At 42.2% G+C, this 27,507-nt stretch overlaps 1 protein-coding gene across 5 annotated transcripts in view; it reads left to right on the forward strand.

Moving 5' to 3' along the window:
- Positions 1-27,507, forward strand: part of PAM (peptidylglycine alpha-amidating monooxygenase) — a 1,271,905-nt gene that overhangs the window by 1,169,959 nt on the left and 74,439 nt on the right. For all 5 annotated transcript variants that reach the window (XM_086960973.1, XM_086960975.1, XM_086960971.1 and 2 more), the window contains one exon: positions 9,307-9,406. In XM_086960973.1, coding sequence (XP_086817099.1) covers positions 9,307-9,406 — 100 coding nt within the window. The remainder of the gene's footprint in view (positions 1-9,306; positions 9,407-27,507) is intronic.

Below are 27,507 nucleotides of genomic sequence, written 5' to 3' on the forward strand. Positions count from 1 at the left end.
TCAATCTTGATCTTCACGGAGGAAGGTATCATTTAACAAATATTGTGGAATGATGGCATCTCTTTCATTCTCGATTTCCCATACTTCCGCCCTCTCATTCTGCTGACCCTGATTCTTAAAATTTTGTCTAGGAGCGCGAGGTACTGGGGGTAATTTTACCTGTTGCTGGTTCTTTCTTGTCCCCTCTTTCGGCACCTGTGGATTTAAACCATTTATAGGGGCATTACCGGCCTGCAGGTGTGGACACTCGTCTCTCCAATGCCCTATCTGGCTGCACCCATGGCACGGAAACTTCTTCATGGCCTCTTCCCGACTCATTTTAACTCGGGGCTTTCCTCCTCCCCCAGCAGTGGCATTCTGAGCATTATTACTAGAAGTCAATTTACTTAACTGTTTTTCCTGCTGTTCAGCCAATTTCACCTGGGCCCACATAACCTTCTCCTTGAGGGCCTTCTTTTTATTTTCGATTTCATCCTCGCAGTATTTTGCGTATTTCAGGACATCATCTATGGGTTTTCCCTGCCAACTTATTTTATTATCTCGAATCCATTGTGATATTTCAGGTCTTAATCCTAGCACAAATCTGTAACTGAAATGGGTCATGTCTTTCATGTCCACATTATCGATTCCACTGTAAGTCTTGAATACTTGCAGTAACCTTTCATAAAAGGAATGGACAGTTTCATCGCGTTCTTGGGTGGTTCTATCTATTCTGGTCCAATCTGTCTCCTTTGCGGGCACCTTTTTCTTAAGGTACTGTATGACTTGCTCATACTTCCTCATTACTTCAGGTGCGGGAGCTCCTGTCTTCTCATCCCTGGGAAATTCTTCACTGGGCCAATCAATTTCAATTTTACAATCGGTCCATAGATCTACAGGGACTACAATGTCGAAAAACCCATCCAGGTCTTTCAAGAGACATTTCTGAACTTTTATGATGCGTTCTACCTGCCTGTACCAATCAACTGGTTTCTCCCGTAATTTCGGGAAGTCATTAGTAAATGACACAATATCCTGTCGGGACCAAGGGACATGGACATATTTTCCCCCCGGGACCTCTCTCATGGGGCACAATTTTTCTGTCGGCTTTACTTCTTTTAACACGAATTCTGAAGCTTGAGACTTTGCCCTGCTGTCTTCCTTTTTCTTTGCCCACCGTGTCCTCCATTTCCCCACCTCTCCCCACTTCTGCAAGAGCTTCAACAATTCCTTTATCTGGATCTGTTTTCCCACCACATTCAAGCTTTCTAAATCTTTGTCTGAAAAGTCTACTCGGTAGGGTTTCTGAAGGATTTTGGAGCGACTAACATCAATTCCCATTTCTGTGGCTGTATCCATTATCCTTTCATGGAGCAACCTAGCGTTTCGGGTAAGATTTTTGCTGATAAACAGTAACTCTTCTTCACTGTACGAACCTAGGCGCTCAACTCCTACATTTCCAGCCATCATTTCTTCTATTTCTATTCTCAATTTATATATCTCTAATGCTTTCGGTTGGGGAGTGGCCTCCTTCTCCAATTCCTTGGTCCATCTGTCTAATTCTTCTGGGGATACTACGGTGGCACTCCTAACCCCCGATGCACCTTCAATCAACACCTCTTTCGGTCTAGTCTGACTTCTTGCCCCCGACATACTAGTCCTAGGCTCTCTGATGGGCAAATCCATCAGGACCACAGATTCACATTCACTCTCTTGATCGTCATCTATGAATACTTCCTTCCTCGGGGGAGGGATGCTAGGAGTGGGCATAATTGGGGAGTTAACAGGAGGACGAGGACTAGCCAGGTCATCTCTATACAGTGGGATAGCTGGACCAATAGTTACTGGAATAGTCAGGGAATCAGGATGGGGATGTATCTGGGCAATTGTTCGAACTAAATCCTCTCGCTGTCTAGCCAGGGCTTCTTTCTCCTTTTCTCTTAAAGCCTTTTCTGCAGAATTGTCATGCAATACCTGAGGTACCAAGGGAGGATAAATACTTGGAGCAGTCGGAGTGACCAACCGAGGTGGATCTTCTCCGAACGGCTGATAATTTGGGACCGTACGTTTCGGTCTGCAAAACCCATCCCCATTACTGGTTTTACTGTCTGTACCCGTACCATCTGTATCACTATCCCTCTGACATCTGGGATACTTCGAAAAGGGGTTTGGAGAATGCACAGGTTCTGATTCTGCAACATAGGGAGGTGGGTTTTTCATTAACAAATCTTCTAGGTGCTCATCTTCTGAGTCCCCCACAGGCATTAAATGATGGGTCTTTTCTTTACACTTTCCTTTCCTCTCTTCTAATACCCCCATCATAGGAAACAGTCCTTCAGTCATCATAGTTTGCCTCCACTGTTTCATTTTCTGCTCTTTGGTCTGCGCTTGAACCCTCGGATACCATTTACTCACTCCCTTATCCATCCGGGGTCTATCTCTCTCTAGAGCCTCAATCTCCCATTCTTCCAGGGCTTCGTACTGGGTCAATCTAGGTCTAGGGTGTAATTCATTCATGCGGGTCCTTAAGTTAAACAGAACCCGACCATTAAATGTACCTTCAACAGGGAATGCTAGAACTCCGTCATCTGCAGTATACTTTGCCCAGTTTTCTAACCAGACACAGGTGTGGTACCCTTTATCAAACATCATGAAAGAGGCAGGGGTATTTGGCGGGGGAATGAGCACGCCTTCCCTCGTTCTAATGGGCTTGTCAGTTTTGAAAAAATTCTTTATTTTATCAGAGAAAGACATTTTCCTTTTTACTCCATACATCTTGTGCAGTCTACCTCGTATAAGCTGATCCTTATGAAATCCTAGGTACTTTGGATTTGGTATGAAATCTGGATACCACATGCAACTCTCCAGACTCGCTTCTAACTCGGCTTGATTAATTTTGTTTACCTTTGTGCTTCCAATGCTAGCGCAACTTTTATTTCGCACTACCCAATCAGCACAGGGAACACAAAAGATCCTTAACCAATGGGTGCGCGGCCTTTCCGCAAGACAGAGTCTCACACTTCGGCACTTACCCCTCCTTCACAAATTCAGCTCCACTACACACCCGCTGTTTTGACCAATACCAGCGCGGCACGGAGTGACGTCAGAGCAGCTTTCCGACCGACTCCCTCCTTCACAAGGTAACGGAAACTTTTTACTCTCCCTAAAGTGCGAATGCAGATTTTAGTCAACAACACGCAACGTTTGCCACTATGTCTGAGTGTTCTAAAGAGATAAAAGAATTTTCTTTCACTGCTAGTAAACCACTTCTGTCTACTTTTCATTCACTCCGGATAGACTTCTTTGCCTAACCTTTTACATACGTAAAATAGAACCTGTTATTCCCCCGACTTATCCACTTCTCCCTGGGATATATACTAAGTCAGGCTTTCACCAGCGGACTAATTTACTTACCATGCAAGCCTCGGAGACCCTACTACTTCTTTCGTATGCGACCCTTACTAGGTGATATCACAATGAAAGTTTTATAAAGGACTCGTAGCTATCATTTACTTCAGAGGCAAACAAAAGGACCTAATTAGTGCTTCCAGTTATCCTTAACCCTGCACTAATGACTCAAACCAGTGACTTCAACAGCTAACCGGATTCTGCTCACCGTTAGCTAAATACTTCCCTGGGGATTCGGACTACACTGAACATTTACAAACAATTTTTCGGTTAATATAACATTTATAGCAGCAATGCAAAGTCATGTACATTTACATATAAATCTTTAAAATATTTCAAAATATTTGAACCAATACAGTAGACAATTAGCAGCACATTTTATTTTCACGGTTTGTTTATCAACTATCCTGTCTACCTAATCTAACTAGACCAAACCATCCTCTGGTTACCAGAAAATTACTGATAGAGCGCGCAGTCCACCCGGGTCACCGAGAATACCAATTTCTTACACGCACTGGGCCCTGGCGTGCAAATTCAGATCCATCAATGACATTTGGGTGAACCGGGTGATGATTACTTTTGCTTCTCCTCCTGCACGCTTCTATGAGCAATTAAGGTTTGGTTTCACCTCTGCTTACCATGCACCTGACTTACCACAGGCACAATTCTTATGACAGATCTGGAGCTATCAGGGAAATAGTAGACAGGGCCTAGGAACAATACTCTTTATAATCAGTACAATACTTATCCACAATTTTCGTAAAATGACCACAGACACCTGAGGATGTTCAAAGCTTTATATAGAAGTTCAAAGATAGTATGACAAGGCAATAAGTGATATGCAGAATAATGCGTCAAACATCAAAATCCAGACCAATATGTAACTATGAATTAACACTAGGACCATTGAGTATATGGGAACACTAAAGGTAGGAATTTTAGAACAAAACTAGTCACTGCAACTTTATACTAGGACAAAGGACATGGATGGGACCTAGAACATGTACTTAACCTAAGTGCTTTAAACTATTCTTACTAAGTTCACTGTAATCATACTAAAGGAAAAGGGAAAAATTGGAACATACTAATAAAATATAACAGTTTGGCAATCTTCTAAAGGTGGGGAGAGAAGTGGAACAAATCTAGAAAACAATTGCATAAAGCTTGCTTTAAAGGTGATAGAGCAATATCACAGGCAAGAGTGCTTTATTAAGAAAATGGAGAGTGAGAGAGAGAGAGAGAGACGCAAACCCACAGACTAATAATTACCTAATTCAGAGTGGAGACCAACCCTGGCCACAGGTCAGTTGGAAGGACGAGGACAAGGACCCTCAGAGAAGGAATGCCAGAATGCGAGCAGGTACAGCTCACGGGCAGTCAGGACAGGATACCCCTCAGGATTTGGGATCGGGACTGGGCTCACCAAGGTACGACCAACACCCACAGCTTCCAGAAGCAACGCCTGCGTTACCCCTCTCTGCAAGTAATCCGCCAGAAACCCCGATTGGGTTTTTCGAATTTCCCAGCAAAGTGCTTCGCCAGCACTTAGGACAATTTCCACCCCTTAGGAGTTTGTGGAAAGTATGGACAGAGTGCTCCGCAGCACTTCAGATTGAGCACCTATAGAGTTCGTAGGGTCAGTGACAGGTCTGCTACTCGGACAAGTCGGACAATTTTCCTAAGCTAAACTAGGGCAGTTATACTGTTTCGGGGTCCCTCAGACCACCCACTAATGTTGCAAGTGACAGTTTCCCACATTATGATTGGTCAGGAGAGGTGGTGCGGTCATTACCACCTCCTAGAATTCGACTTTCCCATCCTAAATATTAAAATTTTCCTACCCGCCCCTTGGGTTCACGTTCCCATGCATAAGCATACAGCAGTACAGTAAAGTTCACAATAGGTAGCAACAGTATTGCTTCTTCCAAGGTGAGATTTGTCCTTCCCAGAGAGTTTCTCAGGCGCATTGTGCTTCAGGAGCCAGCTGGCTTGTTTTAGCGTCTGCGCAGTGAGGATTCTCCCAGGTCACATGATAGGGTTCAGAGGAGCCTCAGCATGGCGTCGCTCATGTATGCCCCCAGCCCACAGAGACGCGGTACATGAAAAGTAAGCGAGAACAAATTAAGATCACATATAAAATGATCACACTGTATACCATGATGAAATTCTAAACATCCCTTATTTAATAATGACAATAGCATTACTGTTTAGTGCGAAAAGACAGATAGGCTGAAGCAGCGGTAGCAAGCGGAGAGCGTGGTGAGAGACAAGCGGCCATTTTTGCATCAGTGCGCATGAGCAATACAATCCCTCCAGAATGCGAGTGCGTCACATCACATGGGTATGACCGACGCATGCGCAGACTGAATTTCAGCGAAACAGCCGTTTCTTTTAGTGCAAGCTTCGTTAGTATGGGAAAGACATACAAGCAAGCATCCTGGGGACACCCGCGTGTTTGGAAAAACGCTTAATAAATGACGAACAACTGGTTTAGTGTGATTATATATTTAGGCAAGGGTTTTGTGTGCGAGCAAGGCGCTTTACATGCGAATCCTTGCCCCATCAAGATGAGCGCGAAGGAAGGAGCCTGGGGGTTTAGGGGCTCATGTGTTCAAGATTTAGCTTCTGGGGCCATAAGAGAAACCCCAAGGGGATAGCAGAATTAATTGAACCTTTGATAAAAGGAGAAACCACTCTGGAATTTACTAATAAACTACTTCTACTTGCAGTAGACAGTGTGTACATGCGATCATCACTTCCGAGGAGACACACGTGTATACATGAAGTGCGGTAGCACAGAGACAGGACGGTGTCTTTAAATGTGGGACCTTCAAAACAAAAAGATGGAACAGTCTAAATTGCAGGATAAGGGCTTTAAGTGGGATGAAAAAACTGGGGGTCTCTCATAGGGGCGTGGCGAATGTAATTAAGGGTGTGGCTTAAAAACACATAAGTTAAAAATCTGTGCCTAGCATAGTGTGCTGCCCGACTTGTATTTTACTGTTTCTGGCATTGCATCCAGATATATGATACAACAAGTAACATCATACCTAGTCAGGACTATTGGCTTTGCCAATGGTTGTTAGTTGCATAAGATAAATAAGCAGCAACTATGGCTTGTATATAATATTGAGCTTCCACTTAAAGTCCTGGTGACACCACGACAAAGTTGCTGCTTCTGAGTTTAAAAAAGAGAAGGGAAATCCAAAGAGAAAATTGCTCTCGTTAAAGAATTTCCCTTCCCCGACAATGCTCACCTGGCATGAAGTCATGCCGTAACTTCTCCACTAGTGAGAAGTGACCACGTGCACATTGACGTGCCTGCTGTCACTGCAGCCCAGAAAAAACAGACCTCCTGTGCCAGGGCACAAAACAGAGCTCGATAGAGACCCGTTTCGAGGCCCCCTTTAAAAAACTGCCTTTGCTCAGCACCGGTGAGACCCCACCCACTTAAAGCCCTGGGCAGGATGAACCTGTGGAGAAGAGTGTCGGTTTTCACTGGGACACGTGCAAGTGTACCTAACGTTTATAACATGCAAACATAACAGATGTGCACAAGGGGTTGTGACTTGAGATGGCAGCGTGCACAAGGGATAATCAATTCTGAGGAGACACTTGTGTATACGTGGGGTGCGCCGTGCGGAAGAGCAGAGACAGGAAGGTGCCTTGAAATATGGGACCATGAAAACAAAAAGAAAGAACAGTCTCAATGGCAGGATGAAGCTCTGAAGAAGAGTGGTGGTTTTAGCTGGGATTAGAACTAAAGCGCCTAATGTTTTTCGTTATTCCTCTGTTGTTATGAAAGTAATGTTATTTAATATTCCCAGGGTTCTTTGCTGGCAGAGGAAATGTGCTGCTCTGGAAGCGTTTTGCCTCTTGAGGGTAAAGTGTTTTCCTGGCGTGGCTGGGAACTGCTCACATCCGGCCCTAGATTAGAATCTGTTGAACCTTCCAAGTTACTTGGAACTTTCTAGAACTAGAGTGGAAACCAACATACATACAGCAAGGTGAAGAAACGCCTTTTTGAAGCACACTCGTTGAATTTAATTAAAGGGCATTTAGTTGGTCCTGTGCCAGTTACCTTGCCGACCGCTGTTCTTCCTGCAAGAAGTTGTTTGTGACTGGGTGGCACCGCTGCTCCTGCTTCTGCTGAGTAGTGGGTGGGGAGAGCGGTGTTAGGCGAGTCCGGGGACAGCACGTCCGCTACTATGAAAGTGAGAGCAAATGGGGCTCTGTTCAAAATTAAGAAATCAATGTTTTTAAAATTGTTTGTGGCAAAGGCATCCAGCGCGTCTGGTGCTACTATGAAAGTGAAAACACGGTATGGTGCACTGTTAAAAATAAATAAACTTGTTTTTGGTAAGAAAACAAAAGCGCGGTCGGCATTTAATATATTAAGCGCGGTGTGCACCCTACTATGAAGGTGCACTGTCAAAAATATAAACAAACAAATGAAAAGCACGGCCCCCATTTGTGCTGTGCTGGTGAAATAAAAAAATACGTGATGGGGAGAGCGTGTCCTGCATGCAACAGCATGCAGGACAACGCTATTTGAGAAAATAGTGCTCTGTGGTTGTAATTAAAGCCTACCGAGCAACAACACATGTAACAGGTGCTGTCGCCATGGGAGGTTACAAAATGTGACAAGGCGGTACTAAGGAGGGACTAGTAAGCCTTTTGACCAATGAACAGCCACAGTTTACAGTGGACAATGACACAAGCCAATGAAAAATAAGAGCGGAGCGTGGGTGGAGCTTCAAGTCCCTACCTCAATACACCATGTCTTGCAGTGCAGCAGAGCTGCTCACCCTAAAAATGGGTTGACATTAAGAGTGGTTTCTGCACCTCAGTAATCGCAATTAGAGGTATTAGCATAATACCCCCAGCAGAGTAAAAGTCTTATATGAGCTGATTGGGCCTTTACCTTTTTATATTACCTGCTGGGGTTGGGATGTGGTTGATCGTTAACAGACTCCATGGTATCTTACCTATAAACACATTTGAATTCCCTCAGGGCATATTAAAAATGCAGAAAGACTATGGCGTAGTACTTTTAATCAGTACCTCATCATGGGCCGTATTACCGGAGTGCCCCGGAGGTGCAATGGGTGTTTGTGCCCGAGCCACTTTGGTATTACAGAAGGGGCTGCTGGCGCATGTGCCACCCCTTCTGTAATAATGATAGCGCTGGCAAACATAACGTGCCAGCGGTATCATCAGAGGGCACCTGCCTGCAAGGGGATCTCTAATCCCCTTTAAAAGTGCAGGCGGATTGCCATCTGCACTGTGAAACACGGAGCAGCTTCATGAATGCGCTGCTCAGGGGGCAGCACATTCATCCTAATACGGCACATTTTCCTTGTTTGCGCTGGCTGCACCTTTCAAAAGGTGCACCCAGCACAATCAAAGAAAACGCATCATATGTATAGTACGGCTCAGATGCCCAAGAAGAAGGGGATGGGGGGTCAGGTGCTTCAAGAATGAGTCTTTGTGGTGCAGATCCCTTTGGATTTCAATATTTTGGTTTATTTTTGGAAGCCCTGGTCAAGAGAAACTTGTGGTAGGTTTAGAGTAACTTGTGTATTGCTATCTTTAATCACTTCACTAAAAGTTTCTAGACGTCTTCTCTATCTCTCAATTTCGACAACTCTCTTTTCTTTATCTCTGATGACCTGGAATAAAAGACCTTATGAGCAAAAAACATATATGTAATTTAAGTTTCTATAAAGAACAAGTCGTTGCAACGTATTTGTATTTGCAAAATCTTTTTTTTTAAACCGAAAGGTTATATTTTATCCAGACGCATTTCTTTGTAGTGAATGTGTTCGTGTGCATGTATATATATTTGCTTTTTAAAAGGAAGGCTGGCGCTATTGTTAGAAAAATAAACTGAAAATGTGTGTGAATTTCATTTTGTAGAGCTTTGACATGCCTCATGATGTGGTCGCCTCTGAAGATGGCACAGTGTATGTCGGAGATGCACATGCAAAAACTGTGTGGAAATTTGCTCCTACGGAAAGTATGTTTTTTTCCAGTATTTAAGATCTGTAATGTAAATGTTGTTTTTGTATTTTCTCATCTGTGCTACACTCTTAGAGGTGCTCCCCTTAATGCTAGGAATTGTAGAGGTACCCAGTCAAGTAATAGGATGGTCAATCTAACCTGAACCAACCATGTACCGACTCATGTCTACTTTTCCGTAGCCTCAACAGTCAAAAATCAGTTCTCCATTTCAAGATACTTCAAAGCATACATACATGAACAGATATCCGCACCAGTCATATACAGTCACCAACAGCTCATCAAGGTAACACACCAACTCAGGATGTCAAGGCACTTATAAAAAGTTTTAATAAAAATCCTGCATTAATATGATAAAAACATACAGTTCAATAAAAAACATATTATATTACACTTTTACTAATTGTCAAATTTACAATAACACCCTGGAAAGGAATGTAATGAGACACTCAAATTTGTCATATAGTTGTTTTTTTGCGATAATAGACAGCACACCACAGAGGAGTTAATTCTCTATCGTTGTATGTTTCTGTCTTTGAGAAATTTAACAGAATTTCCAGCGTCGACGCGTTTCAGTGGATTAAATCAATCTGACCACCTTCATCAGGACAAACATGTAATTCATTCTTTTCCGTCCCATTTATTTTTTAAAAGAGATTTTTTCCATAAAACCGGTGCCAATGCACTCAGTAACAGGGCGTGTTTAATTGAGGCCATTTGTTCATGGATGACTTACTGTATCTACTAGACACCACTGTGTCACTGTGTAATTTTATTAAAAAGATACTCCGGTCCAGGTCAGCAATCCATCTCGGGCCGCCCACTGTTTTTTATCTTTAAAATTATTGTGGTTGCCTTTTTAATGATGCCTTTTTCCAGAGATTGACTTTTCAGTTTATTGACCCCATTGTGTGTCACTTTGTCTTCAATTAAATAACTATCCCCACTGTAAATTTGTAGATACTTCAATATCATCTGGTACAATTGTGGCTATATACTTGTTTGCTGTGCTTATTCACTCGACATTCAATTACACATTAGGACCGGCTCACGTTTCCGTAGCTTCAGAATCTGACGGTGTCCACCTGGTCCGGTCCTCCACTCCGGAGCAGTAGAGCAGAGTGGAGGACCAATTTTTTTGGTTTGTGTTAGGGCACTTATTTTCTGTCTACAATAAGTGGACGCCATTCTACAGTAATGCCTGTCTTAACGGAGACAACGTAGGGGATAACAAAACCATGTTAGCTACCTAGACTAGTGGAAAGTAAAGAGAAAAAGTAAAAGTACCACCCAAAATGTAATTTCACAGATGTTGTGCTTCTGCTGATCAGCCTTAACAGTATGACCAGTTGTTCCCAATGGTTACCCAGCATTTACAAGTTGTGACAGAGTTTATGCATGGTATTATTGGAAGGGAGCATTCACACTGCAATTCTAGTACACTTAATTGGTCTCCTTGCCTCACATTCTTGAGGGGGTAGTTCTCCTTTTAACATTTTGCCCACATCCTGGCTAGTGGTAGCATTTATTTAGTTTTTAATGGTCTTTGGTGCAAACTAGAAGTGCTTTCTAGCTTCCTTATTTAAATTCAGTCCAGTGGCCTGTAGGAAGCAGGAGCCATTTGTGTTCAATTAATGTAAATGGTTGAAAACATTCTATGTATTTCTTTTACAATGTCTGATATCTGATAAGAAAACAGAGCTTCCCACCACTACATGAGCGTACGTCATATGGTTTCCACTTTCCAGTAGGAACTGTGAATTTGTTTGGACGACATAAATGCTGGGATGATGCCAGACTGATTGTATGCACCCCCTCAGGATATGTTGGCCTATAGTCCACCATAAGTACCCATAAACCTAGTGAAGTAACAAATGGTTTGGGCAACCTCGGAACATGTCAACCCTGACCCGCCCACCCCCAGGAATCGTGGTAACAGTTCCTAGAACCTTTTTGTTTAGTTACTTGTGCTTTCAGAGAGATATACAAGAAATCCACAAAGGAGTGTTTTGAATATTTATTGAACCATCCTTATTCTTGTATAAAATATATGCGCTGCACAGTTAATAGACTGAAGCAGATAAAAGTGATTAGCAATATAAGGACAATGAAGAGAATTAATAATTCCACCATCCTGCTAAAACAGTGTATATATGCTGACATATAATTACTGGGTATAGTTTACTCCTACTATGCGTTCCGCAATCTAGTTGCCTAGGGTGAGTGTTCTGCCAAGAATTCCCTACTGTATGATCTAAACCCCCATTACCTGTGGAGAAGTGTGGCTCAATGATTAGAGCGGCAGACCCTGATGCAGAGGTCTAGTCCGGGACCCGGGTTCAATTCCCCGCCTCGGCGGGTCTTGGGCTAAAAAATTCCACGGACCTGATAATTCTCGCCTCGGTGCCTATTCCAATCATGGAGTCCCACTCTGCAACTCTGGGCAACAGCTTGCTTAATCTCCACAACGGCCCCCACAACGCTAAGGCTTGGGGGTGCCCAGGAGTGGACGCCTCACAGGGAAAGCCAGGATGGGTTCCACAGCGGTATTCGTACAAGCGCCTTGAGACCCTTGCGGGTGAGTAGTGCGCTATACAAGTATCAATTTACATTTACCTGAAGGCAAGGTATTTAGGTCCCCGTCTTGGTCACAAGTTAGACATCCCTCCTCGTAGAGGGAAAACAAGAACCAGGTGAGCTGAAACCTCAACACAGTGACGACCTCGCAGTGACAGCAGAGTGCTCTTCTAATTTGAGCATGGAAATCCTGCACTGTCACGCAAGCAAATGCTTCCGAGGATGCTTGTTTCTGGTCCAGGGAAGACCTGGCTTGGCATGTACCCATAAGGAACAGGGTCAAGACTTATTTTCATGTGGCTGGATCTGAACTGGGGTGGCAAAGTGAGCTAAAGAACAATGATGGATTCAACCAAGATCTGCAACTAGGGTGAGTGTCTAAAAAGTTTCAGTCCATCCATCATCTCCTTGTGTTTGCTTTGTTCACCCTAAGTTGGCGGGGATGCCCAGACGTGGGTCCCTTGCTTACTTTGCCACTATATTCAAGCTAGCCTGCTTGATGAGGGGTGTTACCCTGAAACCGGTCCCAGGATGCTTGTTTAAGGTCCAGGGAAAACCTGGCTTGGCAGTTCGGGCTGGACTGTTCCCATAAGGAATCCACTAGAAAGTTTATACTGATATCCTCCCAGATATAGTCGTATTCCTTAAGGGAAAAGATGTATTTTTCTTAAAATAACCCTCACCCAACAAAAGGCCCTTTGGCGACATGTTTCATCATCGGGCTCTTCCCGCCCCGCTGCAGGACGCAGCGTGCTGCAACCCACGGAGACGTGGGAGCACTTTCTGGAAGGTGTGGGCTATACTATAAAAAATAGGAGTGGTAGGCAATGTTCCCTCTAATTTTTTTCCTCTGTGTGCGGCAGTGTGGGGTCTCTGTGCGCTGCAGCCATGGTTATGTGCGCCAGGAACCAGACCGTGCGTGTGGGTGCAGCGCCAAATATCACTCCAAACTCATGCTTAAACAAGTGAAAAGACTGCATTTTCACACATAAATCGGCACGTTAAGTGTCTTATGGCAGGTTTGCAATTTAGACACACACAATTACATGAATTGGTTATACAGGCAAGTACACTTCGGGTTTAGAAAAGCACAAGGCTCCAATGATAGTACCATTATAAGATTTTACTGCTGTAGATGTAATATTACTTGTTGTATTGTATATCTGGATGCACAGACGGAAAGAAGCAACAAAATACCAGCCAGGTGGCACACTAGGCTAAGCAGAGAGATTTCTATCTTGCGTGATATCTAAAAGAAATGTAGCAAGTCCAAAAGAACGACGTGTGCTTTACATGCTGTTCAATTGGACTTTGGTCAGCCAACTTCAACTAGGCACAAGCCAGGCCGTCTTTAACACTGGTGGAGCCCTGTGTGACAATGTTTGTTGGCGCCCCCCAATGGCCACCTCTACCATGGATTCCCTCACTAGCACCCTTTAATAGCGGCCCTCAAGTCTCCAGAACCACTGGCTCTCTGATTAATTTACATAATACACACATTGCACAGACACAATCATAGGTGTGTAAATCAGTGTATTGGAAGTGTTACATCAGACAAGACTACAAGGTGCAGTGTAGGAGTCATCGATACTAGTAGGCAATATAGTTTAACAATGCTTATTCTGGAAAAGTACGAATTCAGAATTCAAAATGTGCCCCCATGTGTTAGAGGTTCTCATAAAAACAAGAATTGTTTTTTTACCCAAATAAACCCTTTTGGAAAGATTAGGATAATAAAAGACTGGGCAATAAAACATAATGCTCTAACAGGTCTTCAAACTTTTTGCTGCCAAGACCCCCTTGTAAAACCTTTTTAGGCGTAAGGACCCCCTTCCGACAAAAGTTTCTAGAAACTGGTACTCCTCATCATCAACTTTTGATAACCATAATGCACCTGTTAGACCTCATCACATCCATCCATCATTCATCCACCCACACTTTCACACATCCATCCATCCTTTCATCCTTTCATCCTTACATCCATCCTTACATCCATACATCCATCCTTCAACTATCCACCCTTTTATCCTTCCATCCATCCTTTACCCATCCACCTTTCCATCCATCCACCCAACATTCATCCACCCACCTTTTCACACATCCATCCATCATTCATCCATGCAACCTTTTATCCATCCATCCACCCTTTCATCCATCCATCCATCCATCCATCCTTCATCCGTCCACCCTTTCATCCTTCCATCCATCCACCCTTTTATCCATTCATCCACCCTTTCATCCTTACATCATACATCTATCCTTCATCCATCCACCCTTTCATCCTTCCATCCATACATCCATCCTTCCTTCATCCATCCACCCTTTCATCCATCCATACATCTATCCTTTACCCATCCACCCTTCCATCCATCCACCCATCATTCATCCACCCACCTTTTCACACATCCATCCATCATTCATCCATGCAACCTTTTATCCATCCATACATCCATCCACCCATCCACCCTTTTATCCTCCCATCCATACATCCATCCTTCCTCCATCACACTTTCATCCATACATCCATCCACCCACCCACCCTTTCCTCCATCCATCCACCCATCATTCATCCACCCACCTTTTCTGTGACTCTCTCATGGGATGTAGGGGGGGGGGGTCAGTATCTCTGTGTCTTCTTCCTTCTTTCCCGCTCATGGGAAGGCATCTCTGTGCCTCCCTGCTGGGGGCGGGAGGGGGGGACGTGTCACGGGACCCACAGCTCCAGGCCCCATAGCAATCTTAAACCTTGGCAGCTATGGCCTCTGTCCCGCTCGAACTGTCAGCTGAGCAGAGCGCACATGCATCTGCCCGAGCCAGCCACAACAGAGACCTGTACCACTAGCGAGGAGGGGCTGGTGACATGATTGAAAATGGCGGCAAAATAGATGTGGGAGACACCGCCTAATCCAGTCTTTTCTTTTGCTGAATTTATTTATTTATTTATTTATAAAGTTTTATATAGCGCGAACTTGATCCCGAAGGATATCAGAGCGCTTTACAATTTGAGGCCATAGCCATAAGGAATAAAACCGATATTTTCACACCACTGCAGGTGAAATAAAAACCTTCTATTATACAGATATTATCATGACTCTCTCACAACCACCGCTCTCCGCAAATTCAAAAGGGAGACTGCAGCGCATCCCTATAGCTTCGGCCATTTAACGTCTTCGAAAGACAATGCCATTGTACAACTCCCTGGTAGATATGGAATAAATCTACAGCTATCAGAGAGTGAGACAGTGAGTCACTTGGTAACATATAGGGTATTATTTGGTCTAAAACGGTAATATCATCCATTTTATATTTTTAACTGTGTTCAAGGAGGCCCCGAACATATGGGTTAAGCACTGTGAATAACAAATGAGGCAGTGACCACTCGTTACATTGTCATATTTAAAGAGCTTCGAGTATCAGAATAAACTTAATGCGGAGCAAAATTTGTCAATGTACCTCCATTGATGTCCTAGCAAACTAGATCAGAAGGGAACGACCAGAAAATATACAGTGTTTAAAGAGTTAGTGGCCTATGTGAAATGTTTTAAACACACCCTGTATGGCCCTCATTATGATAACAGGTTAACTTTCTATCTTCAGATAGTGAAGTACTCATAGATATGACAGCACATGTTGTGTGTGTACCTCCACGGATGTTTAAAGAGAGCAAGCGATAAAGACACGCGACCTCTAATGGTACAGTTGGGATGAGGGATGGGTGCATCCTAAGCCAGTACTTATACTTAATTAAGGAGGCATTTAGCCAGTACACGGTTTGGCCTGTTGTCACTTCCAAGTCACTATTTGTACAACTAATGATGGCTCTTAAGCTGCATGAATAAAGCAGCAGTGTAGTAAAAGTGTTATAAACGTTGAAGAGTCATAAGACATGCATGTAAAACATGGTTTACCTTTTGATGGACAGAATTGATCTATTTCAAACAGACTTACCTGTTTTGTTTGTGAAGGTGTGAAATGAAATCAATTACATTTTAAAGAGGAGTGGCAAAGCGCTGAATATGGTGATTAAGATCTAATCATAGCTGATGTATGTTCAAATTTGTTTTATAATGGGCTGTGGCTGCGGGCTGTTTGTGGCCCTTTGTGAAAACATTTGTTAATTGCAGCGCCGTCATGCACTGCAATTAACAAACATTTTCACAATGGCTCACAATCAGCCCCCGACCGCGCTCCCTTAAGAGAAGACATTTAGCAAGTCCGTGCTTTTGGAATTGCTAAATGTCTTCTCTTAAGGGAGCGCGGTTGGGGGCTGATTGTGAGCCATTGTGAAAATGTTTGTTAATTGCAGCGCATGACGGCGCTGCATTTAACAAATGTTTTCACAAAGGGCCACAAACAGCCCGCAGCCACAGCCCATTAGTGCGGAGCTTCTTCAATCTTTCCCCCAAACACGGAATTGCCGTTTTCGCGCCGCTCGCGTTTTAAACGCGGAGGCGCGAAAGCACTGACAGGATGTGTGCGCGCTTTCCTCGGGACTCTGCGCGCTCGGGGTCAGCAAGGTGCGCGCGCGCGCTCCCGCGCACGTTACAGGGAGCACTGGTGGTAGGGTTAGTGAAATAGTGAAAAACAAAATCAAAAAAATAGCTGGCCACAAGGGACCTAAACTTGATTTAATCCTGTGGCTGGTATCATTGAAAAGAGGTTGTGGAAGGTGCACAATATAATGTATCTGTTACTCCTGGTCTACATGTTTCAAGCCTTCCCCTTCGGCTTTTCCTCAAGACCAAGTATAGTTGATCCCCCCAATACCACTTCTGAATAATGGCTCATGTTTTTTTCAATGCCTATTCATGGTCCCTTGCTCACTTTGCCACTGGATGCAAGCTAGCCTGGCTGATGAGGGGTGTTATCCTGAACTGGGGTGGCAAAGTAAGCTAAAGAATGATGATGGATTCAACCCAGATCTGTGACTGGGGTGAGTGTCTGAAAATTTTCAGCACTCCATCCAACATCTCCTTGTGTTTGCTTTGTTCGCCCTAAGTTGGTGGGGTATGCCCAGACATGGGTCCCTTTCCCTTGCTCACTTTGCCACTGGATTCATGCTAGCCTGGCTGATGAGGGATGTTACCCCGAAACCGGTCCCAGGATGCATGTTTCTGGTCCAGGGAAGACTTGGCTTGGCAGTTCGGGCTGGAATGTTCCCATAAGGAACAGGGTCATTAGCTGATTTGCGTATGGCTGGGTCTGAACTGGTGTGGCAAAGTGAGCTAAATAGCAATGATGGATTCAACACAGATCTGTGACTGGGGGTGAGTGTTTAAAAAGTTTCAGCACTCCGTCCATCATCTTCTTGTGTTTGCTACGCAAGCAAATGTGTATCAAAAGTCATTGTGTTGAAGAGAAGGCAACTTAAGAAATGTGTACGTGTAAAGATGGCAGTGTTTCTTCCCGGGCCTAACTGAGCCACCTGACTAGCATACCTACCATTTGTCACATAAGCACCAACCCCACTGGGAGGGCCCACTGGACAACACGCTGTTAATCTATTTTTAAAGGTTCAGCGTTCAAGGTTTATACAATGTCTATTTAATATGTCTGTAAAGGGAGGTAATACTTGTGGCTCCACGAGGTTCTCTTTATGTACAGATCAGTGGCTTCTGGCACAAAATATAGTGGTCACGGAGTGAATTGTCATGAAGGCATGCAATCAAATGCCATGAAAGCAGAGCGACAAAGTATTTTACATGGTTAAGTGCACATAACGAATTGTGACATTTTACTTACTGATTTGTCTACTGCTCTTGTAAATGCATATATATATATATCTCCAATCCACTTTTCCCTAGTGCCTCCTCGCACAATCAGGATCACAGACACAAAATATGCTGGTGCCAGATTTCAATTTTATTTATTTTTCTGTGCTGGAATGGTGCATGCCTCAAGACGCGTTTCGGACATGGGGCTGTGTTCTTGTTCACTCAACAAACGGGGAAGCATAGTCATTCAATTTAAACACCCATTTGGCGCCAACCAGGTACGTCCATTAACATCATGGACATGGAAAACATACTTTAGAAAAACAGACTTCATTTTTTTGTTGTGTGTTTAAACAGAGAAGAGCCATCTTACAATGTATTCCAATTCTATGTAAATAACGTACAGCTATGCAAAATATAAAATATCAATCACCTGAAGGCTCTCCTTATTAAAAGAGAATTAAATGCACAATAGAAGGTATAAAACTCTCCGGTATAAATGCGCCACAATGTCATATACAGTGCAATGTCTAATGGCATGCCTATATAAAGTGCAAAGTGCCTGATTATAAAACATTTAAAATATATCACAAATATAGCTAAAAACATTCAATTTATATGTATACAAATATACTATTATAAAATGCATAAATAACATATATAAATAGATGCGATTTGATGTATATGGGACGCTATGTAGATGGAAATACCCAGAGTCAGGTTCTATGTGCAATTACTAATCCAAAAATAATCCTGCCTTTCTTATGCAAAATAAAGCATAGTTGTGCAAAATACGCAAGAATGGAACAAAGTGCCAGTGCAACAATCGCTATACAAATACGCTGAGAACACTAAGTACCGTGTTCTATGTGCAACCTATTATTCAGGAAAATCCTGATGTCTAGTGCAAAATACAGTTGTGCAAATACGCTGAGATGGATCATAATACAGGTGCAACAATCACTGAACAAATACTCTAGAAAGAAGACCTGAATATTTACATTATGGAAATGAATTTCATCTTCTATTGGATGGCAAAGTCAAAAATGGCAAAAAAAATCTTCTCCTAAAATGAATCATGTACTTCTATGGCGCCTCTCTTGTGAGAAAAACTCATATAGTTACCTCGAATAATAACATGTGTGATACCAGTGCTGAAGTGCTGAATAAGTGCAAGAGAGAAAAAAAATGAGTGATAATAAAAAATGAACAGAGCAGTGGCTTCTGGCACAAAATATAGTGGTCACGGAGTGAATTGTCATGAAGGCATGCAATCAAATGCCATGAAGGCAGAGCGACAAAGTATTTTACATGATTACGTGCACATAACGAATTGTGACATTTTACTTACTGATTTGTCTACTGCTCTTGTAAATGTGTATATATATATATATATATATATTTTTTTTTTTTTGTGACATGGTCAGTGAGTGATGTCACTGACCATGTCATGAGTGATGTAATATGTGACGTCATCAGCAGTGCATCGCACGCGCAAGTTATAGTGAGTCCAACTAACTATAACGTGGGAATTTCAATGGTTTTATGTCAGTAAAATTTCCAGCTAACTATAACTGGTGTGAAACCTATGGTTTTTTATGTGAATATATATATATATATATATATATATATATATATATATATATATATATATATATATATATATATAGAGAGAGAGAGAGAGCGATTTATGTGTGAGTACTGAAAAGCTAATAAAGAAATATTTTTAAAAGTACCAACCCCTCTGTATATTTTTGAAGCAGAAAAGCTGTGAAAAGAGGAGCCAGAGTGGTTAGAACTTACATTTTTGAGATTCAATGGCACTGAGTGACAGTGAGCAGCTGCCCAACTGCCTCATCCTATGATTAAACCTTGAGTCCCAGCCCAGCATTTTGAAGAGCTACATAGGTTCAGACCTGTGTTGATCCTGCACATGTAACTATGTGCCAACCTTTTCCTCGAGACTAGGATTATGACTGTTGCTGAACTGAAGCTCTGCTGGCCTTCAACCCTCTGGATTTGTTAGCTTGAAAGTTCACAGCCACACTACTGGCCTGTCAATGGTTTCCCTATCCCAAACTCTTTAACCTTGGCATGCGTTGTCATCAGCGTCAATGGTCAGTGTATGGAAGAAGTATCCCAGACCCTCACTTGGACACTTTCTTGACTGTGCCCTGTTTGAGTGGAGACCCAGTACCACTAGGACTCTTGGCTTACTTTAGTTGTCTGGTATCCTATTAACTATAATTCAACAAACAGACTGTGCTTTGGGTTAGCTTCTTGCTCAAGATTAAATGGCTTTCTTGTCTATCTCAGTTTCCTGCTCCTTATTCAGTCTTTCCCCTATATTTATTTGTCCCCCCCCCCTTGTTTTTTCACATTCATTCTGATTAGATGTGTAACTTTCACTGCTGCTGTGATGGGACTTCTTTCTTAGATGTGCTCCATCGTTCTGTGGGAGGACATCACTTCCCTCGCTTTTGTCTCTTTTTTCAGCCTCCACTATCCATTGCCCCATCCTTCCCAACACATGCTTGTTCATCATTATTTTTTAGGCATGCTGCTCATTGTAGGGGCCGGCAGCTGCACGCTGCTATTCGAAAACTCGCTTTTCAGCTCCCTCTTTTGTCTTCCCTACCTCCTGCTATGCAGTTTAAAAAAAAAAGGTTATTACTTGTTCCGAGGGCTGACAGCTGCACTTGGCCACTTGCTTTCTCCTCAGTGAGCAGCATTTAACTCATACTTTCTTTTTTTAATTTACTATTCTCAGATTGTCATCTTGGGTCAATATATTCAAAATCAAGTAAAAATATGGTTGCGTATGCAGGTGCATTGAAGGTGTCCATTTTTTATTTTTATTTTGTAATAAGTAAAATGATTGAAAGATGGCCGGTGCACTTGCATGCACACATGCAGAGACAAGCACAGGAAAATCATTTAAAAAAATGGTCACAGCATGCACGCATATGCAGTAGTCATCTTAAAGTATTTTTATTTCTGTTTACAAATAATTATACATCATGGCTGCAACACCTGCATGCATACGTAAGCGATGTAAGAACGTTGATTATTATTTGGGGTGGGTAGTTGCCAAGCTCAAAGAATAATAACTTATTTTCGGGGACAACCTTTAAAGTCACTAAATTAACCCGAGCTCACTCCATGGTAGCCATGGCATAACTTAAGGTAATGTTAAAAGTACCAAAGCACTGGTAAAGTAAAAGCACCAAATGTCAGAAATCCCAACCCGAATTAGAAAAAGTAAATGTAATAAACAAAATGACACACAAATAACTATAAGTAAATTAGAGGAACAGAAGATATGTATTTTTTAATTCTTAAGTAAAAGTAGCACCAAAAATCCCTAACCACCAATGAAAGTCTATGTAAGTGGTGGACCGGGAACTACATGTGATTTGAGGTTGACTGCAATTTAGCCCGCGTTGGAAACACCAAGTGGATTGGTTCTAGTAAAAGTCTGGAAGTCAAAAGGTTAAAAAATCTTTCTAAGCGGCACTTGAGAATGAGACTGTCACTTTTTAGGATTAAAAATCCTCCCAGAGCAGGATGCAGTTGAATTGTAGCCAACAATTTGGAACCAGAGGATGAATACTCGAGGCAAGTTGGCCCTTTGGGCTCTCTGGACCTTTGGAGATATCTCACTGAAAAGTTTCTAAATCTCGAGACAGAATAGAACTTAGTTGTTCTTTTAGAAGTTCAGGTACCTTAGAGTGAGACGAAGGTGAAATCCATTTGGATGCTGTGGAACTGCCGGTCAGATACGTTTTACGGTGGGTCCTGCTGAAGCTATGGAGTAAAAGTTCTCTAAAGTTTCCAAACTTTTTTGGGTGCCCATACCAGAGGAGTACATTTCTAAGGAACTAAGAACCTTGGGCAAGACACTTGATATTCTCAAGGTATCAGCCAAAGGCCAGCAGCAATGTCCAATCCAGGTCCAGCTGTCAGTGGTTAGCTGGCATTTCAGGAAAAAGGCCTCTTACTGCTCGTTGTGTACCTGTAGCCACGTACGAAGTCAACCAACTGACCCTTGGAGTCCATTTCTTGTCCTAGGTGCAAAAGGAGAGTAGGTACAGTCCTTCAGGGCTCGTCTCAGGTCACAAACAGCAGTTCCACTCCTCTTATGATCATCCACAATTCTAGAAAGTGTTCTAAGACGGGTGCCTTGAAATTTATTCCTGGCCAGTGTGTGGGCATGATTACTGAGCACTCCCTAACCAATGGGGTTAATTTTCCCAGGTCAACCCTACCCACTTTTTCTGCAGTACCTGTACGGCCTTACGTAAACAATCCCATAGTGCCCCACACATCAAAACCCAAGATAGAGTAACCCTTTTCTCCTTGTACAGAGCCCATGTACAGGCGTGGCCAGGGTAATGACTAGTCCCCTCTTCTGTGGTCACTCAAAACTAGTTCTGTAGGTAGCTTTCCTCTCATTGGGTCTGGTGCCCGCCTGACTAGGGAAACAAAGGCTGGGGCCTTTGAAGGTCTCTTCTAAAATTTACTTGTGACAGAGCAGCCCTGCTTCTTCAAAGTGAATTAAGTTCCTGTGCCCTCCCCAAATGGTCTTCGTGCCAGTGGGAAAAAAACACCTCACCACTCTGAGGCTATTGTCTCTACTTTGGGAGACGGTTTCACACCTCTTTCTCACTTCATTCTGGCTAGGTGCAGCCAGGAAGGCAGTGGCTAGAGAACTACTGCAGATAATTCTCTAGCAGCTTCAGGCAGGGTAAAGGTAACGTTTTAAAAGTAACATATTTAGGCAAAATGTACTTCACCATTAGATTGGGTCTTTATTAAATATAAAAATAAGTCTTTGAAAGGAGTTTTTAGCTGGTACAGGTCAAACGTAATAGATTCATATTTTACTGCTCCAGAGTTTACACTGTTTATATTCTTTGTTAGTCTTTGCAGTGAAATTGTGATACCGAATAGTATATTTACTACTACTGTTTTGGTGGGAGAATTTTGGTGTTCATTTAATACATCACCACAGTGTTCGTGATCAATGACAGTGAACTGTACATACTGAAAGTAAGAAAGGTGACCAGATTTGCAACTGCATTTCATTGTGATATTTGGTTACTTAATCCCATTTGAGTGATTCACAAAGTTTTGGTACTATTTTAACCATGCATATATTTATATACATAGTTTAGGAAATCTGCCTTTTTCTGCATGGTCACCCTGCCTTTTTATGGACCCTATTTTTGCTGCTATTATGCAAACATCGTGTGTGCTCTGTTCCTAAAACTGTACTATAAAGTTGGTTTCAACAAATTGATGTATTTAACTTTCTAGTAAGGCATTGTAAGTTAGTGTAGATATTGCACAAATAGCATGGAAGTTAAAAGTCGTAAGGGGGCAGCAGTTTGTATTTACATTACCCACATTTATGACAACAATGTATGCCTTCAGGAAGTTATATTGCTCTTCAGTTTGGCTGCAGTTTAATAGCACTACAGTGGCACATTGTGGGTAAAAGTGCATTTGAAATCTAGAAAAACCTATTTTAATATATAGGCTAAACCGCCACCAAAGGTTTGCCTTGTAGACTCACAGGGCTGGGTGCTTAATGTGTAAAAATGTGGCATACTATACAACAACAAGAAGAACTCGCCCTCACAGTTAATAATAATAACTCAAAGCAGTTTTCACTGTGTAGGTAAAAACGTCATTTTCTAGAAGCAGGCCTAGAATCAAATAATTGTTTTAAGTTTCTGCAATTATCTGTTCCTAACTAAGATTCACAGTAGCATCTATCACATTCCGAATTCCAGAATTTCTAGCCAGCATTGGAACCCTAAATTACCGGGTTTTCACACGTTTCCCTTCATTGGAAATGCTGCCACATGGCTGGTCCGGCCGTATACTAAATATTAGGTGATCACACACATATCCCGGTGATCACGATTACATGAGATCGAAACGCCATCGACCACAGAACAGCCTAACTCCTTATTTGTATACAACAAAAAATGCCTAAACAAATGTAGCTTTTGTTGTTTAAGTTGATGCATGTTTTACTGTTTTTTCAGTCACCACGGCACGTTTTTTCACTTATTTGTGAGCACTGGATCATGATATTTATAGAACATTTTTAAAAAGTGATATGATACTGCTCCCGCAGTGCCATAGCAAACTTTTGCTTAGCTTCATGGAAGCGATAACAAGAAAACTTCTCTCGCTTCCATGAAGTGAAGCAGAATTGCTTATGGGCAAAGGGAGCAGCATGTTAGCAGCTCCCTTTGCCCAAAAGCAATGCTAGTTCCTGCAGGCGTGAAGCCACCAGGGACCGCGGGGCATTGAGGCCCCCCGTGGTCCCCAATGATAGGATATGGCCCGGGGGATGGGGTCCACTGGGCAGAAAATAGCCCAGGAGGGGGCCACTCGGCCCGCTCCCTTTTTAAAAAAAATATGTCCGGGCCCCGGGGGATGGGGTCCTCGGGGCTGAAATTGGCCTGAGGAGAGGGTTGCAAGGCCCCCCATCCTTTAAAAGAAAAACAAATGAAATGGGCAGGAGAAAAAAAAAATTGTGTTGCCCCGGGGGATGGGGTCCCCGGGGCCGAAACGGCCCTATTGAACTGGGAGCTCTGGGAACTCTGTGCGGCCCCCCTAGTGTAATATCACAGTGGAATTACAGATCCATTTTAAATAAACAATTAAATACTATCTAATTCAGAAGGTAGTGTTATAGTTATGAACTTTTTTTTAAAGAGATGGTGATATTAAACTTCATAATCAATTAAAATTGTCAGAATTTGATATATTATTTAAAATGTAAATTAAAAGTTAAAGTTGTAAAATTATATGTGTTGAGGTATATTGAATTTGTGCTGTTGTTTTGTGGCTTCACAATGGGTTCTCGAATCCGAAAAAAATAGTATATATGTTTAATAATATATACATTTGACTGTTGGGTTATAGGTTGGCTCTAAGAAGAGCCGCTGTGTTTATGATGACTTTGCTGGCTTTGTTGCGGCTACATGTAAGGGGTAATGCACAACTTAAGGTTGTTGAGAAACACTTTGTTCCTTTCATCTGTGAAGTGAACTCCATCAGTTCTTTATATGTTGTGCATGTCAAAACGTAGATTGGTGTTATAGATAGAGCCCAGATAGGTCTCTGAAGTAAGCAGAAATAGCTCTATTGACATTCTTCCTAGCCTTCTCAATCTGTGGACAGAATTGATTTGACCACTTCCATTTCAGTCTTTGGCACATATTAGAGTATACAAAGACAGTGTGAGGGAAAAGTGACATCAGTTGTGCAAAGGTATCCTTCATTACGATTTCCAATCATACCCCAGTCAGTGTGCCTTGGTCATTGCCACCACAGTGCACAATCATGAGGTCAGGGGGTTGGAGTTGCAAAAATGTAATTGGTGCCACTTTAATCATCTTTGCAAACCAATTAATGTCCACATTTTGCAAATATAGGTCTTTGTCAATACCTCTGTGTTCAGCATACCTTTTGCTCCAGAAAACATAGCTGTGCCTTACAATCCATACTGTAAGCATTTTGAAGGGATGTGTGGAAGGAATCAAAAAAAGTCTGAAGCTAAGTACGTCAGTTGGTAGAATGAGAGGTATCTAACATGGTAGAGAAGATGGTGTTTTGCTGTTTGGCTGTTCATCAACATTGTGCACTCAAAAATAGGATGCATGCTATTTTGCAGATCAATCATCTTTATGATTGCTTATAGAAAAAAGTTTGAAAGGTACAGAAGAGAGGATAAGCTAATATTTTGGAAAGTCAACCACACCTTCTCTTTGCATTAGTAAGCTAGTGTGCTGAATTTGCAAATATGGTGATCTTGTGACCTGCTGGTACAGTTGAATGTTGCAGAAAGTGTTACTATGGAAACTAGGATTAAACAGAATGGGGGAAGGGTTGAAACTTAACTTTGCTGTTAAAATATGAAATGTTAAGTTATATATAAGTGATATGCTACTACAGTAAGATTTCCCAATTTAGTACCATGCTTAGAAGTGGTATGTTCTTAAAAATATATACTATTATTATTGGAAATAGGTTTTTGAACTCTTGTGAGGGTTTGCAGCTCCATCGCGACGCTGAACAATGGCACTGCGGTGGAGTCGCTACTCCAATACATTTCAGAAGCATATTGGGTAGTTTTAGAAGAGAGTAATAAAGGGTTAATATGTGTAACCAGTAGAAATGGGTTTTAGAATTTGAAAAACTGAAGGGAGCATTTTGGTTTGTTACTTACATTAATTTTTGTGCAAAAAGAGTGGGAAAGATTGTCATTACTAGTTTTACCTTGTTCAGAGTGGTGCACCACATTTTCATATTCTGCAATAGTATTTCAGAAGTGAGTTACATATGTGTAAGGTGTGTTATGTATTGCGTAGGAGTGCTTCAGTGTTTGTAATTATATTTTTAACTTCGTAATGCATTATTTATAAAGCTGGCAAACCATTATAGAAATGTGATGTTTGAAATATGTTATCAAATGTACAAATGTGTATTCTAGTTTGTTTTATTGTACTGAAATGAAGATTGAGATAGGTTGTGCATACTTATATGTGTGCTTCCTGAGTCTGTAATGAAAGTACTAGAAAAAAATGAGGTTTAGAATATGTTGACCGATGAATTAAACTGTATCCCAGTCTATGTAACACTGTACCCATGTGGCCTGTATTATGAGCAGAAATTAATATATACACTTTGATACAGACACTACTCTTGCAGTCATCCAGTCCCCCGGCACTGCCCATGAATTCATCTAATCATTCAAGCACTATTCTTGAACTCAACCATTCACTCAGGCTCTATGCATGGTCTCATTCTATCACCAAGGTACTACACATGCACTTTTGCATTCTCTCTGGCAACACCCATGCACTGATGCAGTCACCCAAGTACTACCCATGCACTCATACAATCACTAAACCACTACCCATGCACTGATGTAATTACTCAGGAACCATTCTTCCTCTTTCTGCACTTCTCGTCCCCTTCTGGAGTTCTCTCGTTTCTTTCTGTATTTCCCTTGCCTCTTTCTGCACCTCTGTTGCTTCTTTCTGCACTTCTTTTCCTTCTTTCTGCACTTGTCTTGCTTTTTTCTGCACTTCTCTTCTTTCTGCACCCTTCTTGCATCTTTCTGCACTCCTCTTCCCTCTTTCTACACCCCTTGTGCCTCTTTATACACCTCTCTTGCCTCTCTCTGCACTTCTCTTGCCTCTTTCCACACCTCTGTTGCCTCTTTCAGCACCTCCTTTTCCACTTTCTGCACTCCTCTTCCCTCTTTCTACACCTCTGGTGCCTTTTTCTGTACCTCTCTTGCCTCTTTCTGCACTTCCCTTGCTTCTTTCTGCACCTCTCTTACAAATTACATTCTGAGCAGTTGGTGAATAGTGAAGCTGCAAGATAAAAGTGATGTTTAAGGCATGTTGGCAGAGGGATTACTGATTAGGCTACTTTGTTTTAGTCTGTGGAAAGGCACACTCGAAGAAGGCCGTATAAATTTAGGTGCGTGCTTGAAATGGAAAGTCTAGTCTGTCAAGTTTAAAGTACTGTGTGCTCTCATAACTGAGGTATGTGTCTACTTGTACATATATTCTCACATGTGTCATGCATCTGAAGATGCTAGCTTAAAAAGCTGGTAGCTTCTACAGGTGGAGAAATCTTCTTAGTTCTGCTCTGTCAATTGGTCCCTCAGGTGGACATGTCTTACATTTGTAGGTGTTATAGAGCCCCTCAAATGAGTTTTATGATTAGAAAAGAATACATACACTTTCTTGTACACAAATTTAGGGAGTATCTG

The sequence above is a fragment of the Lissotriton vulgaris genome, chromosome 3_1 (assembly GCF_964263255.1).
Source record: "Lissotriton vulgaris chromosome 3_1, aLisVul1.2, whole genome shotgun sequence".
NCBI classification, from domain to species: domain Eukaryota; kingdom Metazoa; phylum Chordata; class Amphibia; order Caudata; family Salamandridae; genus Lissotriton; species Lissotriton vulgaris.